At 51.2% G+C, this 18,246-nt stretch overlaps 1 protein-coding gene and 1 pseudogene across 2 annotated transcripts; one reads left to right on the top strand and one right to left on the bottom strand.

Moving 5' to 3' along the window:
* Nucleotides 1-1,137: 1,137 nt before the first annotated feature.
* On the bottom strand, nucleotides 1,138-15,334 carry LOC139239199 (SERTA domain-containing protein 3-like). 2 transcript variants are annotated; one of them, XM_070867839.1, is made up of 3 exons: nucleotides 15,177-15,334; nucleotides 12,108-12,295; nucleotides 1,138-7,142 (listed from the first exon to the last, which is right to left on the bottom strand). In XM_070867839.1, exon 3 carries the CDS (start codon nucleotides 7,134-7,136, stop codon nucleotides 6,354-6,356), a length of 783 nt encoding a protein of 260 aa, XP_070723940.1. In that variant the 5' UTR covers nucleotides 7,137-7,142; nucleotides 12,108-12,295; nucleotides 15,177-15,334; the 3' UTR covers nucleotides 1,138-6,353. The 2 variants fall into 2 exon arrangements, with proteins under 2 accessions (XP_070723940.1, XP_070723939.1); XM_070867838.1 differs by lacking the exon at nucleotides 12,108-12,295.
* Nucleotides 15,335-16,109: 775 nt separating this feature from the next.
* Nucleotides 16,110-16,464, top strand: LOC139239042 (thioredoxin pseudogene; annotated as a pseudogene).
* Nucleotides 16,465-18,246: the final 1,782 nt, after the last annotated feature.

Here is an 18,246-nt window from a genome sequence, read left to right as displayed (position 1 = left end):
CCCCTTATTTTGAGATTATGACCCCTAATTTTAGTTTCCCCTACGAGTGGAAATATCCTCTCTGCATCTACCTTGTTGAGCCCCCACATTATCTTGTGTTTCGATAAGATCACCTCTCCTTCTTCTGAACTCCAATGTGTATAGGCCCAACCTACTCAACCTATCTTCATAAGTCAACCCTCTCATCTCCAGAATCAACTTAGTGAACCTTCTCTGAACAGCCTCCAATGCAAGTATATCTTTCCCTAAATACGGAGACCAAAACTGCACGCAGTACTCCAGGTGTGGTCTCACCAATACCCTGTACAGTTGTAGCAGGACTTCTCTGCTTTTATATTCTATCCCCCTTGCAATAAAGGCCAACATTCCATTTGCCTTCCTGATCACTTGCTATACCTGCATACTAAGTTTATGTTTCATGCACAAGGACCCCCAGGTCCCTCTGTACTCCAGCACTTTGCAATTTTTCTCCACATAAATTATTTGCCTCTTTATTTTTTCTGCCCAAGTGGATATGGATAACCTCACATTTTCCCACATTATACTCCATCTGCCAATTTTTTTCCCCATTCACTTAGCTTGTCTATATTCATTTGCAGATTTCTTGTGTCCGCCTCACAATTTGCTTTCCCACCCATCTTTGTATCATCAGCAAACTTGGCTACATTACACTCGGTCCCTTCATCCAAGTCATTAATATAGATTGTAAATAGTTGAGGTCCCAGCACCGATACCTGCAGCACCTCACTAGTTATTGTTTGCCAACCGGAAAATGACCCATTTCTCCCAACTCTCTGCTTTCTGTTAGCTAGCCAATCCTCTACCCATGCTAATATATTACCCCCAACCCCATGAACTTTTATCTTGTGCAGTAACCTTTTATGTGGCACCGTATCGAATGCCTTCTGCAAATCCAAATACACCACATCCACTGGTTCCCCCTTATCCACCATGCTCGTTACATCCTCAAAGAACTCCAGCAAATTTGTCAAACTTGATTTCCCTTTCATAAAACAAGGTTGCAAAAGGTGCTATACAAATTCAAGGCTGTTTTATACCTATTGTTGCACAATCCCACCCCCCCAAAAAAAAGGGATGAAATGATAGGCAAGGAAATAAAACTGCAGATGCACATAATGCATGTCATTTAAAACATTTTATTAAGAAAATGTAAATACCTGCATTTTCATTGGACAGTAATTGCATAGACATTTTGAGCAGCACCACTTAGTCTGCTGGATACACTAAACCACAGCACATCCGCTGGCACCAACCAGATACTGCATTAGCAGCTCAACTAACAAGCACCTCGTGTGCCCCGAATTCACTGCTCCTGTTACAGCCCTCGCTCTGATGGCGAACGGGGCTTGCTTGCGGATACAAGCACGGAGCAGCAGGCTTGGGAGCTGGAGACACTGGCTAACCAGTTCAAGAGAGTGGAGTTAGTGACCTCCTCTCACACAGTGGCAGTAAACCATGGCTTCTCGGAAGAGGGGGTTGGGGGTGGGGAAGGGAAGTTAAGAGTTCCCATTCCAGGTCACTGTTCAGCAATCCTTGCTGGAAAGTGCACGTGTGTGTATATATGTGGACGTGAGGGTGACCTAAACAGGCTTGGGGGGGTAGGGTCCATGTGGGAAGAGTCTGCAGGCACTGTGGCAACTGCACTTCAGCACGTCAGTGCCTCTAGGACAGGGGGGAATCAAACTAACCCACTGGAGGCCACTGCTTTTCCCTAAAGAGGTCAGTGTGTGGCAGTTGTGCTGTGGGTTGGTGTGGAACTGTTTACAGGTAGGATGTGTCATTTCACTCAAAGACTTACTGCATCGAAGCAAAACTTCCTGTTAAACATTTTCATAAATATATAACTATTAACATTAAATAAAATTCACATAATTCTCCCTTAACTCAAGATAGTCATTTTTTTTTAAATATATACACACACACACACATTTCTGAACCATCTCTGTCCAACACAAAGTTGGCATAATCAAAACAGGCTTTATAGTCAACTTTATGTATTCTATGGCTCGCGACCCTTAATATTGCAATGGAAGGATAATCGGCAAGTTAACAGCCCCGTTATCCATTTGAATTCCAGAAAGACAGGATATGGAATTTGCCCAGGGAAAACCAGGAATTTGGAAACGCACAAAAGGACAGTCAGCTTGGGAAAGAGAGAGCGGTTAAATGAATGGTCCCACCCAAAACAGTAACCTGCCCATCCCTTTCAGAAGCTGATTGATCTGCCCGAGTGCTTGTACCATTACAGCACTCACCCAAGGTGTCTGTAGCTAGCCCTGGTGTCCAGGACCTGACTCGACATCCTTGGGCCTGCCCAGTCACTGATGCTGCACTCTCCCAGGGTGAGTGAGCTGTTCAGGATGGCAGCGACAGGGGCTGGTGGACAAATCCTTCCTCGACATCCCGATGGGGCTGCCTGTTCAGGGTAGGGCCGAGGGAAGTTACACAGCCGCGTGGGGCAGCTGCATTCACATCAACGGGACTGCGAGATGAGGATGGATCTCAACTTGGGCCAGATTGCTGCAGCGTATCCTCCCTCCACAGCGTTCGATCAGTCAGGCAGCAGGAAACACAGCTGCCCGGGCCAGGGACAATAGAGGAGCTGCACCTTGGACCAGGAATCAGTGCAGCCTGGATTGGAGGCAGAAAAAGGATCTCAGTGCTGCCAATCATTAAACCAGTGATTAATGACACCACAAGATTAGCCACAGCAGACCAGCTTCCCCCACCATTACCAGTGGTAGAATTCCCACATCAAAATCAGCTTTTAAAAACACACAGGCAGTCCCCCCACCTTTACAGTAGCTCTTACTGAACTAACTCTGCAATGCACCATTTAAAAAAAACAATTATTCAAATCGTGGGGAAATGTTAAAACCTTTTTGAACCCCTTTTTCTTAACCAGCCAAATGCCCCACCCCAGTCGATATTTAAAGATCAGAAGCAAAATTAAAAATTCATTTAAAATAATTAATAGCTCTCAGTAACAAGAGAATAAGGCTAAAACTTGCATAGACCAAAGTGAGCATCAGAGACGGGGGCTGGGGGGGGGGGGTGAAGTATGCACTGCTTCTCACACACAGGAAGCAGCCACCAAGTCTGGGAGGGAGGCTAAACGAGGTTTGCAAGTGTCAAAAATGTCGACACTGAAATGCAGGCAGTGTCACCAGTGGCCAATTAAACAAGGAAATCAAACATCAGTTGCTGGGGAGAGAGAGAAAGAGAGAGAGCAGCATGATTCAGTAAGGGCCCAAATACTCCGGGTTCCAGCTCCCGGAACTGCCAACCTTGTAAAAATTAATCTAATTCTAAAGCCTGCCTACAGTCGGGAGGGTGCAACGGCACCTCTCATCGAGCCTTGTGCAGAAGAGACAGATACATTCACCGGCAGAAAAGGAAAAAAAAAAGTGATGCAATCAAAACATGGCTCAAACAGGGGTTCAAAATTCAGGCCACGGGACGTCGTGAAGATGCAGGAACAGTGAGTGGGGTTAAAAGACAGTGGGAGGGGAAAAAAAAAAGTTTCATTAAAAGTCACATCAGTATCCCAGGATAACGGGTGCAAATCTAATATAAAGTGACAGAACCCAAAAACAAACAAATTAAAAGCACGCACCTAGTTATTCCAGTCAGCACTGTGGTGCTCAAATGTGCGGAATATGAATCCGAGGAAGCTAAAACTGGCAGGGATTTGGGGGGCGGGCGGTAACGAGACAGCACAGCGGCTGGAAGAATGATTCAGTGAATCCTTCCCTACCCTGGTATAGATACCCTGGTACAGATACCCTGGTACAGTCCAGCAGGCTTGCACTCCCGCTGTTGGCCGCTCGCGGTCCAAGAGGCGCCTAGTGTTAAACCACTCTTATTGTGACTCTCGTATTGGACTGTTCAGCCACCAAAGAACTCACTTCAGGAGTGGAAGCAAGTCTTCCTCGATTCCGAGGGACTGCCTATGATGATGATGATTGCTCCATGATTTACAAAATTCATTCAGTCGCCTTCCATTTAGTTCCAAGAAAACCCACCGTGAACCTGCTGTGGCCGGGAACACGTTGGCTCATTCACGCAGTCTTATTTTTGAAATTTCTGCTCAATTTCTCCAGCCCCCATGTGAAAAGGAACATTCTGGGACTGGCGGCACCCCCTCATTAAAGGTATACACTTCATCTCAACCCTACCTCCCTCAAAACAGCACACAGGAAGACAAATTAAGTGGCATATATACAGTACAAAAATTCAACTTAGATTGCTGTAAAACTCTGCTCCGTGCAATGTGCCACCAGGAAACACAGTTTAACAATATTTAACTGTGCCTATAGTGCGGTCGTGAAACACCGATCGGTTAATATGGCTATTTAACCTAGTTTGTCTTATAAAAGAGAAAGGGGCCTCCACATTATTTCAGCAGTGCCCATGTTCTTAATATCGACTTAAACCGTCAGAAAACCAATCAAGAAACCTTAAAAAAATTACTAAAATACTGAATGGTACAGCACCCCTTGTGGTGAAAAGCGAGTGTCAAAAGCTGGAAAACTGGACTTTTCCCCGCCTGAAATTCAGATCTTGCGCCCCATATTCTGCAGGTAGAAGTAAATAAACATTTTTTAGGCAGACAAACAGCCACAGAGTCAGCGCAGGGTCACTCCAGCACCACTACCCCACACCCGCCGAGACTGGCTCGCTGGCTGCACAAAAAGGGCTTTTTGAGCAGACAAGGGCATTACAGTTTGTGTCACGACCCAAAGGGTTTCCCAACAGCCCCACCGTCAGTCGCTACCCTCCTCCACACCAGGAGAAAAACGGTGCGTTCTCGTTCGGGAAAAGGCAAAGTACACAGCTGACACTGCAAACGGTTCCGCTCGGATAGGAATACTCCAGACCGGCCCCCGGGTGGGAGGTCGGCACTAGACCAAATCCCCACTCTCTCTCTCTCTCTGCAAGGGGCGTAAACATTAAGGCAAAGCACTGCTCAGAACCACAATGGGGGCTGGGGATTCGACAATGGCTTGCTCTGCACCTTCACAGGCCAAATATCCACAGTGCAAGTTTGGGGTGTGGGTGGGAGATTTGGAGGTGGGGTGGAGGGGTTTGGGAATGTGGGTGGGTAGGTAGGGGTTTGGGGTTGCGGGGAGTTAGGTGGGGGGTTTGGGAGTTGCGGGGGACAGGTAGGGGGGATGGGGTTATGGGGGGTTTGGGGTGGGTGGGTAGGTGGGGGGGTTTAAGGGGGTGTGCGGGAGGTTTGGAGTGCAGGTGGGGGTTTGGGGGATGTGCGGGGTTTGAAGGTGCAGGTGGGTGGAGGGGGGGTTTCGGGTTGAGCATAGGTGGGTGGGGGTGTTTCGGGTTGCAGTACGTGGGGGGGGAGGTTTCGGGTTAAGCATAGGTGGGTGGGGGTGTTTCGGGTTGCAGTACGTGGGGGGGGGGGGGTTTCGGGTTGTGCATAGGTGGGTGGGGGGTGTTTCGGGTTGCAGTAGGTGGGGGAAATAAGAAACTGGTCTCAAAAGCTGGACGAGAAGTGTGCCACGTCTTGAAACAACAGCATAGCAAGACACTTGCAGTCTGCACGCTCCCCCGGGTCAAAAAACGCAGAGATTAAATGTGATTTCAAATCCACATTCACCTCGACAGGCATTCATATAAAACTCTGCCCGGAACTCGAATCCACTGCTGAAAGGCGGAGGACCAGCCCGACCAGATCGTGGAGCCACCTCCCGTGTAACAGCACCAGGGAGTGGAAGTGGAGGCCAGTGGCCAGTACCTCTCTCCGCCCATCCCCACCCTCCCCAACCGCTCCGAGGGAAACTTCATTCCATTTCCCCGCTTCCAACGTCACATTCCGTTGCTTCACATTCAAACGGAGGCTCAAAAAAAAACTCTTGCCTTGAATAATCTCAATTTAAAAAAACTTCAAATCTAGCTCGCGGATGAATAAAACCAAAATTTAGAGGAAACACACCTTTGCGCGATTGTTACTAAAAAAAAAAACCTCTTGATCATCTCGGGTACAATATGGAGTAACTTTGATCTGTCTCTTGTAGGGCCTTGTGCAGCTGCCGAGGGGCACCTTTGCTCAATGATGTTGGCCGGGGCCCAAACCAATTGATAAAAATGCCATCTATTTACACACCCCCTCCCTGCCCGCCCCCGCATCATATTACACACTGATCTGAAACGTTGCCCCATGTTGATTTGGAGCCCTGAGTAGATAGATGAGCGAAGGGGACTGCACCAGCATCGCTAACTCCCGCGGTCAGTGAGGGGGGGGGGGGCGCGAGGCCGGGGTCTTTGGCTTGTGGTGGTCGGTTGGGAGCCTGTCACAGTGAGGTGAGCTCGCCTCAGGAGCTGACCAGGATCTCCATGATGTGATCGAGGTCGTTCAGGTCGGTCCGTAAGCCCGGGGAGGTGCCGAGCGACGAGGAATTGCACGAGGAGAAGGGCCTGGGCGGGTCGTCGGGGCCGCCAGCGGGCGCCGCGCGGCCGCCCGGCGCTGGGTCGCAGTCGCAGACGGAAGTGTCAATGTCGAGAAACAGATCGTCCAAGGTCACGCCCACCAGGTAGCTGGAGCTCATGATCTCGAAGCTGCCGAAGACCGACTCCAGGGGCCGGGCGGGCTGCGAGGAGGGGCCCTCCTCTTCGCCCCCGTCTTCCGACGCCGTGTCCATCGCCTCCGAGGCGTCGCGGAGCGGCGAGGGGCTCCCGTCGAGCACGAGGTCCAGGTCCCGCAGGATGGAGCTGATGGCGGAGGAGAGAGAGAAGTCCTCGTCGGCGGGCGCGGGGTCCTCCGGGCCGTCGGGGCGGCCCTCGGCGGCCAGCCGCGGGGGCGGGGGCTCCCGCCGGCCGCCCACCCCCGCCGCCGCATCCCTGCCCTGCAGCGCCACGGCCAGCTGGCTGCTCTCCAGCCGGATCTCCTCCTGGATCCGCCGCAGGGTGTTGGCGATCAGCACCGTGCGCCGCAGGCTCAACTCCGGCACGGCCCGGCCACTCTGCATCTTGTTCAGCGAGGTGTTGAGCACCAGCTGCCGCTGGAGGCCGTAGGACGGCGGGCAGTCGGCGAGGCTCTGGCCGGCGTCCGCGCCCCCATCGGCGTGGCGTTTCCGCTTCACCCCCTTCCCCACCATCGAGACCTGCCGAGATAAAGGAGAGCGTTCAATACGGCGTACGCGCAACGGCTCGGTGGGGCACTGAGCCCAACAGAGGAGAAGGCAATCGGCGCAACCCAACATCACAGAAATCGACAGCACGGAAGGAGGCCTTCGGCCCATCGTGTCCGTGCCGGCCGACCAAGAGCTACCCAGTCCATTCCCACTATCCAGCTCTCGGTCCATAGCCCTGCAGGTTACGGCACTTCAAGTCACATCCAAGTATTTTTTTTAAATGTGGTGAGGGTTTCTGCCTCTACCACCCTTTCAGGCAGTAAGTTCCAGACCCCCACCACCCTCTGGACGAAAGAATTTCTCCTCAAATCCCCCCCACCAATGACACTGAATCGATGCCCCCTGGTTGTTGACCCCTCCAAGGGAAATAGGCCCTGTCTATCCGCTCAATCTGTGCTGATACTAGCCTACAGCACAACGGGGCCCTTCGGCCCAACAGGTCTATGCCGACGTTTATGCTCTACACGAGCCTCTTCCCACCCTTCATCAGAATATACTTCTCGATCTTGGGCTAGGAAGGGAAGGGGAAAGGGAAAATTCAGTCAGCATGGATTCCTGCTCCTGACTGATCTCCAATAACAGAGATTCATGCAGCACAGGAGGCCATTCAGCCCATCGGGCCGGTGCTAGCTCTTTGAAAGAGCGATCCTATCAGACCCACTCTTCCCCCACAGCCCAGCAAGTTTTTCCTATCCAGTATTTATCCAATTCCCCAGTGAAAGGTGCTATTGCATCTGCTTCTCTGCCTCTCTTTCCTCCTTTAAGATGCTCCTTAAAATCTGCCTCTTTGACCAAGCTTTTGGTCATCTGCTGTAATTTCATGTGGCTCGATGTCAAATTTATTGGTTTGTCTTATAACACTCCTGTGGAGCATCTTGGGACGTTTTACTACGTTAAAGGCGCTATATAAATACAAGTTGTTGTTGCTTCCACTACCATTTCATGTAGTGCATTACAGATCATAACTCGTTGCACAACATCTCCCCTAGATTATTTTGCCAAATCAGCTAGGTTGAAAAATTCAGATATGTTCGCGTGAGGAAATGATCAACCTTGGCTGCGTATCCCTCCAGAGTCAAGTAACCTGTCAACACTCACTCTCGGCTCGGGGGCAGAGTTGGACGAGGTACCACAGCATGGATTAGTGTTAGTCGTGGCTCAGTGAGTAGCACTCGTGTCCCCGAGCCAGGGGGGGGTCGTGGGTTCAAGTCCCACTCCAGAGACTCGAGCACAACAATCTAGGCTGACACTCCCAGTGCAGTGCTGAGGGAGCGCCGCACTGTCAGAGGTGCCGTCTTTCGGATGAGATGTTAAACCGGGGCCCCGTCTGCTCTCTCAGGTGGACGTAAAGGATCCCGTGGCCGCTATTTCGAAGAAGAGCAGGGGAGTTCTCCCCCGGTGTCCTGGGGACAATATTTATTCCTCAATCAACATCACTAAAAACAGATTATCTGGGTCATTATCACATTGCTGTTTGTGGGAGCTTATTGTGCGCATGTTGGCTGCCACGTTTCCTACATTGCAACAATGACTACACTTAAAAAAAAACACTTAATTGGCTGTAAAGCGCTTTGGGACATCCGGTGCTCTTGAAAGGCGCAATAGAAATGCAAGTCTTTCTTTCGAGAGACTGGGAACGCGGATGAAAATGAGAGACAGAGACACTAGGACACTACTTGAAGAGGAGCAATGTCCTGGCCAACATTCCTTCCGCAACCACAACCAAAAATGACTAACTGTTCATTCTGTTGCTGCTGCTTCTACCAACAGTGACTGGAGTCCAAAAATAGAATATGAAGCGATCGGGAGACATCTTGGCAGACATGCCGAGGCAAGACTTTGCTTGCCTTGCCCGAGGAGAGCAGCAAGAAAGAGAAGCCCTGGAGAATCGGAGCACTCTGCTCGCTCCCTCTCCTATCAGCAACCATCACCAAAGGAGCAACGGTTATGTCAGGTACACCTGCTAGCAAAATTCTACAGCAACATAGAGCTCGAAAGGAGGAGTCAGCACCGCCTGTAGAGGGACTGTGGCAACCTTAATGTACGTTGAGGGGGTGGGGGAAAGAGAGGGTGGAAGGTGTATGTGTGTAATTCAGTGTATGCCCTCCATTTCCATGTATACTGATAGGAGCGCTGTTTTAACTCTTCACAGGCACTATCCCTATCCTTGTGCACCAAACACAAAAAGTTAGCACGCAGGAAACGTGGCAGCCAACATGCGCACAGCAAGCTCCCACAAACAGCAATGTGATAATGACCCAGATAATCTGTCTTTAGTGATGCTGATTGAGGGAAGGTTGAGCCTCTACTCATTGGAATTCAGAAGAATGAGAGGTGATCTTATCAAAAAACGTGTAAGATTATGAGGGGGCTTGACAAGGTGGATGCAGAGAGGATGTTTCCACTGATGGGGGCGACTAGAACGAGAGGACATGATCTTAGAATAAGGAGCCGCCCATTTAAAACTGAGATGAGGAGAAATTTCTTCTCTCAGAGGGTTGCAAGTCTGTGGAATTCACTGCCTCAGAGAGCTGTTGGAGCTGGGACATTGAATAAATTTAAGACAGAAATAGACAAGTTTCTTAAACGATAAGGGGTTATGGGGAGCGGGCAGAGAAGTGGAGCCGAGTCCATGATCAGATCAGCCATGATCTTATTGAATGGCGGAGCAGGCTCGAGGGGACGTATGGCCTACTCCTGCTCCTATTTCTTATGTTCTTAACCTGGCCTTTATTGCAAGGGGGATGGAGTATCAAAGTAGGGAAGTACTTCTTAGGCAGTCCCTCATATCGAGGATGACTTGCTTCCACACCAAAAAGGGATGAGTTCACAGGTGTTTCAATGAAGGACCTAATATTCCAGGTCCCGAACTACATGTTGAAGGGTGGAAGAGCCGGTGCGTGGATTTTTTTCCCCCACTCCAGAGACTCAAGCACAATAATCCAGGCTGACACTCCCAGTGCAGTGCTGAGGGAGCGCCACACTGTCAGAGGTGCCGTCTTTCGGATTAGACGTTAAACCGAGGCCCCGTCTGCTCTCTCAGGTGGACGTAAAGGATCCCGCGGCCGCTATTTCGAAGAAGAACAGGCGCCGCTGATCCGCCCCGACCTCTGGGCCCCAATCATGTCGTTCTACAATCTCTTGTACAACTGTACAGGGCGTTGGTGAGACCACACCCAGAGCACTGGGAGCAATTCTGGGCACCATAGGAAGGATATATCAGCCTTGGAGGGTGTGCCGTCTAGATTGACCAGAATGATACCTGGATTAAATTCCGAGGTGAGATTACACAAACTAGGGTTGCATTTCCTGGAATTTAAATGGCTAAGGGGTGATTCAATTGAGATCTTCAAGAACAGACTGGATGACTTTTTTCTTGAAAAAAGACTGATGGGTAACCTAACGGAGGCCTTTAAAATTATGAAAGGTTTTGATAGAGTGAATACAGAGAAGTGGTACGCTGCTCCAGCTCTTTTATAGCCCGACCTGCGGAGCTGTTCTCTCGCAGGTCGGGGGGGGGGCCACGATAATCTGAATCTTCAGATCATTAAAAGCGTACTTAACAGAGTAAATGCCAGCCCTAACTTTCTGTGGCGAGTTAATGATTTTGAGATGGGTGACTGAGTGACATCATCTAACCCTGCTCACCGTTTTGGAGCGTGGGCAGAAATATCGGCAGGGCCCAGGTACAGAGGAGTGGGAGGTCGGGGCGGATGAGTGGCGAGTGTTTGTGGCAAGATGCGGTGAATGTTTGTGGTGGAGGAGCGGCGAGAGATCGTGGCGGAGGTGCGACAGATGAGGGTATGGGGCCCAGGGGCAGCACGGGCCCAGCCCACACTGTGCGATGTGTGTGCGCGCTAGGTCCGTGCAGCAGAGCAGGTCTCCAGTTGTCTTAGTTAATCCTTGCCACTGGACCAAGACCTAGCTCTGTCAAGCCCGTGTGGTGGCTGGTGTGCAACAGTCACCACACGTTAAAAAAAATCCATGCACAGGCATCTTCCACCCCCTCGATTGGAGTTCAGGACTGGAACATGGGTCCTTCGTTGAAACACCTGTGAACTTGTGGAAGCAAGTCATCCTCGTTCGAGGGACCGACTGTGATGATGACAGAGAGAATGTTGCCATTTGTGGGGAAGAGCAAAGCTAGAGGCCATCAATACAAGACAGTCACCAAAAAATCCAATCGGGAATTCAGAAGAAACTTCTTTACCCAGAGAGTGGCGAGAATGTGGAACTCGCTGCCACAGGGAGTGGTTGAAGCGAATAGTATTGATACATTTAAGGGGAGGCTAGACAAGCATATGGGGGAGAAGGGAATAGAGGGTTATGCTGACAGATGAGGAAAGATAGGAGGAGGCTTGAGTGGAGCACAAAGGTTGCATAGACTGGTTGGGCCCAATGGCCTGTTTCTGTGCCGTATATTCCGTGTATGTAATATTAAGGGGAACAGATATAGGGTTGAGGGATTCTAGGACTAGGGGGCAGAGTCTAGAAATTAGAGACAGGCCTTTCAAGAGCGAGGTTAAGCGACACTTCTACATGCAAAGGGTGGTAGAAGTTTGGAATTCTCTTCCCCAAACAGCAACCGATGCTAGAGCAATTGTTAATTTTAAATCGGAGATTGATAGATTTTTGTTAACCAAAGGTATTAAGGGTATGGGGCAAATGCGGGTATATGGAGTTAGGAACAGATCAGCCATAATTTCAATGAATGGCGGAACAAGCTCAAAGGGCTGAATGGTTCTTATGCTCTTGTTCCGATGTTCCTAAAAAGCACTGGCGTTTAACGGGCTAAAACTGCACAGCTTGTATTTACAGAACACTGGCAAACATCAGCTGCTTGCCGGACACACACCGCCCGACCCATCAGGATATTGGCTCGCAGGGTACTCAGCCCAGCGGGAATAGGCAGCTCCCAGTGACAAGTTTACTCACCACAATTCACCGGTAAGCCAGACTGGCGGGTCACCATTAGTGCCCCAGAGCCCCTCCGGCAGCTCAGTTACCAGTCGCTGACTCTGCCATTGATGGGTAGACATTGCTCCACTAATCCAGAGAACAGGAGCTCAAATCCCAACGTGGCAGTTTGAGAATTTGAATTCAGCTTTTTAAAAAAAATCAATCTGGAAATACAAAATTGGCATCAGTCAATGTAGCCTTTGAAGCTGCAGGATTGTTGGAAAATCCCAAGTGGTTCACTAATATCCTTTCGGGACGGAAACCTGTCGCCCTTACCTGGTCTGGGCACACCATGGTCATGGATACTTAACTCCCCTCTGGCCCAACAAGTGACTCTGATTATTAAACCACTCCAAGGAATCCACAGGCGCTGCAGCAGTCAAGGCAGTGGCATAGCGCCACCTTCTCAGGGCGACCAGATACCAACAACTTGTATTTATATAGCGCTTTTAACATAGTGAAACGTCCCAAGGCGCTTTTACAGGAGTATTATGCGATAAAAATTTGACACCGAGCCGCACAAGTAGAAATTAGGGCAGGTGACCAAAAGCTTGGTCAAAGAGGTAGGTTTTAAGGAGTGCCTTTAAGGAGGAAAGAGAGGTAGAGAGACGGACAGAAGGCATGGCCACCAATGGTTGAGCGATTATAATCAGGGATGCTCAAGAGGGCAAAATTAGAGGAGCGCAGACATCTCGGGGGGGGGGGGGGGCTTGAGGGGATTACAGAGATAGGGAGGGGCGAGGCCATGGAGGGATTTGTAAACAAGGATGAGAATTTTGAAATCGAGGCATTGCTTAACCGGAATGCAGGTCAGCGAGCACAGGGGGTGATGGGTGAGCGGGACTTGGTGCGAGTTAGGACACGGGCAGCCAAGCTTTGGATCACCTCTAGTTTATGTAGGGTAGAATGTGTGAGGCCAGCCAAGAGTGCATTGGCATAGTCAAGTCTGGAGGTAACAAAGACATGGATGAGGGCTTCAGCAGTGCAGGAGCTGAGGCAAGGGCGGCGATGGGAGATGATACGGAGCTGGAAATGGGCGGTTTCAGTTATGCTGTGGATACGTGCTCGAACGCTCATTTCAGGATCAAATATGACACCAAGATTGCGAACAGTTTGGTTCACAGCCTTGGACAGGAGGTAGGGAGAGGGATGGAGTCAGTGTCTGGGGAACGGAGTTTGTGGCGGGGACCGAAAACAATGGCCTCGGTCTTCCCAATATTCAATTTGGCCACGTCAGCAATGCCACATCCAGAGAATAAAATAACACGTTTGTCATCAAGCGGGTCTTCGTGAAGCCACTTCAATCACACACCTACCCATCGCAACACAGCCCATGGTTGCTCACCCAGCCCCCACTTGATCATCTCCAGCATCTTCCAAAGATCAATTTGTGCCCCCTCTTCTTCTTCATCGACATGCTGACAACAGCCACAATTGGCCCCGTGCAAATATCGGGAAAGGACTTGCATTAATGGAGCACCTTTCACGACCTCAGGATGTACGTTTGAACTGCGGTCGCTGCTGTAATGTTGGAAACATGGCAGCTGATTTGCGCACAGCAAGCTCCCACAAATAACGAAATAAGTATCCCCAGGCCAGCATCGAGGCACTGAGCTCACTCGACCAGCTCTGCTGGGCGGGCCACATTGTTCGCATATTGCTCTCAAAGCAAGTGCTCTACTCTGAACTACTACACGGCAAACAAGTCAAAGGTGGGCAGAGTAATCATTGCAAGGACACCCTCAAAGCCTCCCTGAAAAAGTGCAACAACCCCACCGACACCTGGGAGTCCCTGGCCAAAGACTGCCCTAAGTGGAAAAAGTGCATCCGGGAGGGCGCTGAGCACCTCGAGTCTTGACGGCGAGAGCATGCAGAAACCAAGCGCAGGTAGCGGAAGGAGCATGTGGCAAACCAGTCCCACCCACCCTTTCCTTCAACCACTGTCTGTCCCACCTGTGACAGGGACTGTGGTTCTGGTATTGGACTGTTCAGCCACCTAAGAACTCATTTTTAGAGTGGAAGCGATTCCGAGGGACTGCCTACAATGATGATGATTGGCCAGGACTCTGCTCTGCTTCGAAACGTGGGATTTTAGCTTTGACATCCACCCGAGAGGGCACCTCCAACAGTACTGCACTGATGACTAACACCATTAGTTTTAAAGCCCTCATCATAAGCGAGAACTCACCCTAAAACCCTCCTCCTCTCTCAAGCGCACACTCACCTACATTAACATCTCTGCCCATAAAAAGGCTCAGTATTCACCCCCGAATTGTTTCATCCATGTTGGGAACGCTCTATAAATGCAAAGTACTGTTAGGAACTCTGGCTCAACGCCATACTGGACAAAACCCCAGGGCCATTCCTCAGAGGGTTGGGGGCAAAGGGAGAGGAGTGGGTCAGCCTTCACTCTCAAAATAAAAAATTAGTATTAAAACTAACAAACTCCCCCAGTTCCATCCAGACCAGAATAATACCACATAATCCCTTAACCCTTTACATTCTGAAACCTCTGCCACCCCCGCATCCCCAGTGCTGCACTCTCTCTCAGTATCCCCCCCCCTCCCCCACACCCAGTAATGCCCTCTCTCTTCCCCCTCTAATTCGTTCATTTTAGTTTCAAAAATTTTTTTAAAAGCCGGCAAAATTCACCCACCCAGTGATGCCCTCCCCTCTAACGTGGGACCAACAGAAGTGGCGAGGGAACGGGGAGAGAAAGGGGGGGATTAAAATCGAGTTCACAAACCAGCGAGTTACAAAAATCCAATTTAAAAAAAAAGAACTACATGTCCCAGAGTGCACGGCGCGGCCGGGCACATGCGCAGTTGGGGCAGCCGGCGCTCGGTTCCCCCACCCCCACGACCCTAGAGCGGGAGGCCTGCCGCCCCTCCCGGGAACACTCCGGCCGGTGGGGCGGGGAGGGACCCGCCACCCAATCGGGTACAAATGGGGCTTGCTGCAACAAAAAAAATATAAACTGAAGCCGAATCATTTTTTTTTTGCCCCCCCCCCAACAAAAAAGCCGAATTTCCCGGGGCCGCTCACCTGCGGAGGGGCTTGGGTTGGTTTTGAGGGGGGGGGGGCGGTTATTGAATCTTCTTCCGAGCGATGTAAAGCGGCCACTTCCCTCCTCACCGACCCGCCGCCACCATCGGCCGCCCGCTCCCCGCCGAACTCTTCATGTTGTTTCTTTGCCTCAGCCCCCCTCGGCCGCCGCGCCGGATGCGCCCGCCTCCCCTCGGCATCGCCGCGCTCCCACTGGCTCCCAGCTCGGCCAACGCGGCCCAATCGGAGCGCGCGGGGGGCGGTGACGCCGGCGGAGATGAGCACCCGCCCCCTCCCCTCTCCCATTGGGCCGCGTTGGGCCCAGGCTGGGAACCAATGGAAGCGGAGTGTGCGGGTGGTGGCGCGGAGAGGAGCTGCCCTCTCTCATTGGCCAGTCGCGCTGCCCATCGTGGAGCCGAGCAAAGGAAAAAGCGAAGGCGGGATCCCGCCGCTGACTGACGGCGGCGCCGACCAATCACAAGCGAGGAAAATGCGACAATATCCCGAGGAATGGATCGGTTGACGGCCCGAGTTTGAATCCATTTTAAAAATAATAATAATTCTCTGACGCAGGGTCGTCGAGCCGAAACCTTAACTGTGTTTTTCTCTCGCCACAGGTGCCGCCGGTGTATTTCCAGCATTTTTTATTCACTAATTTTTTTAATTCCCCGGTTGCTAAGATACGGGAGAGGAGCGGTACTGATTGGGCGACCCGGAATGGGGGGGGGGGGGGGAAGAGGTTTGAGGCGCAACCAATGGCGTCGCGGCACGGGCTTGTGTCACGTGGGCAGAGGTCACGGGGTTGGGCGACGTCATCAGGTGAGCGGACGTCACTGAGTGGGCCGACGTCACTGGACGGGTGGACGGACGTCACAGGGCGGGGCCAGGGGGTTCCCTGCGGGGCGGGGTCAGCTGTCAGTAGGCGGGGCGACGATGGGCGGGGTGACAGCCATCTGCTGCGCGGCGGACTATGATGCGGCGCTGCGGCTCAGCGACCAGCACCTGGTGGTTCTGCTCTTCTCCACCAACTGGTGCGAGTTCTGCCAGATGATCCAGCTCTACTTCGACCAGTTCGCTGAGTGCTACCCGGACGTGGCCTTCTACGAGGTGGACGTCAACGCGGCCAAGGGCGTGGTGCAGCGCTGCTGCATCGAGTGGTTCCCCACCTTCCAGTTCTACAAGAGCGGCTGCAAGGTCTTCCAGTTCAAGGGGCCCAACCGTTGCCTCCTGGAGCGGATGATCCAAAAGCTGCAGGGCAACGGCTCGGCCGCCCCGCCCCAAAATTAAAAAGCCTGATCTGTACCACCTAGCACCCTCTCCATCCTGCGTCTCTGGCTGCTTATCATAAGTTTGACCACAGTATCAGAAAGCGTTAGAGCGGGGCGATGCAGTAGACATAATGTATTTGGGGTTTCCAGACGTTCTTGCGACAGGTCGACTCACGACTGTGCCCCGGAGTCTGGGGACATGTAGCAGAGTAGACAGCAAGCCGGCCGCGGATATATTCAAGAGGGAGTTAGATGTGGCCCTTAAGGCTAAAGGGATCAAGGGGTATGGAGAGAACGCAGGAAAGGGGTACTGAGGTGATGATCAGCCATGATCTTATAGAATGGTGGTTCAGGCTCGAATGGCCTGCTCCTGCACCTATTTTCCATGTTTCTAGAACAGAAAACAAAAGAGCAGGGTTTAAAGGTAGATACTCAGAGTGGCAAAACGTGGAACGTGGCATTCCACAGAGATCACTGCCATTCATCATTTAAAAAAAAGACAGATTTGCATTTATATAGTGTCTTTCACGGCCTTAGGATGCTTTACAGCCACTGAAATACTTTTTGAATATGGGAAACACAGCAGCCAATTTGCACACAGCAAGCTCCCACAAACAGCAATGTGATGATGACCAGATAATCTGTTTTTAGTGATGTTGATTGAAGGTTAAATATTGGCCCAGTTCACCGTGGATAACTCCCCTGCTCTTATTCCAGTAGTGTACAGGGTCTTCTACGTCTACCTGAGAGGGCAGATGGTATGTCGGTTTAATGTCTGATCCAAAAGACGACACCTCCGACAGTGCACTGAAGTGTCAGCCTAGATTTTTGTGCTCAAGTTGATGGCGTGGGGCTTGAACCCACAACCTTCTGGCTCAGGCGAATGTGCTACCCATTGACCCACAGCTGACACTGAGGGCCGAAGGCTAGACAGTTGGGAATTTGAAAGTGTAGTGGTGACAGCACAGGAGGAGGCCATTGAAGACTGAGATGAGGAAGAATTTCTTCACTCAGGAATCTTTGGAATTCTCTGCCCCAAATGGCTGTGGATGCTCAATCATTGAGCATATTCAAGGCTGTGATAGATAGATCCCGGCCTGCATGACCATCAGCAGGCCGGGGCCATTAGAGGGAGCAGCGTACGGTGGTATATCACTGCAGGGAGCAGCGCGTGCTGCTACAGGAGGGCGACGGCTGCGAAGCCAGGTCACTGATTGCAGTGCGGGCAGGCACAGCAGGAGGGGCGAAGGAGCGGCAAGAGATTGTCGAGGGAAGTGATCGGGGCCCAGGAGAGCCTTGAGTTTGGGGCTCAGAAGAAGCAAGGGCCCACGGACAACACGAGCCAGCACACACTGCGATATGTGTGCGCACTAGGTCCGTGCAGCAGAGCTGCTCTCCAATCTTCTTGGGTAATCCTTGCCACTGGACCAAGATCTAGCTCTGTCAAGCCCATGTGGTGGCTGGTGTGCAACGGTCACCCCACATTAAAAAATTCCATGCTCAGACATCTTCCACCCTTCAACATGTAGTTTGGGATTTGGAATATTAGGTCTTTCATTGAAGCACCTATGAGCTCATTCCTTTTTGGCGTGGAAGCAACATAAGAACATAAGAATTAGGAACAGGAGTAGGCCATCTAGCCCCTCGAGCCTGTTCCGCCATTCAAAAAGATCATGGCTGATCTGGCCGTGGACTCAGCTCCACTTACCCGCCCGCTCCCCATAACCCTTAATTCCCTTATTGGTTAAAAATCTGTCTATCTGTGATTTGAATACATTCAATGAGCTAGCCTCAACTGCTTC

The sequence above is a fragment of the Pristiophorus japonicus genome, chromosome 26 (genome assembly GCF_044704955.1).
Source record: "Pristiophorus japonicus isolate sPriJap1 chromosome 26, sPriJap1.hap1, whole genome shotgun sequence".
Classification (NCBI taxonomy): Eukaryota; Metazoa; Chordata; class Chondrichthyes; family Pristiophoridae; genus Pristiophorus; species Pristiophorus japonicus.
The sequence above is the reverse complement of the archived record's forward strand: the minus strand, read 5'-3'. Positions and strand labels throughout refer to the sequence as shown.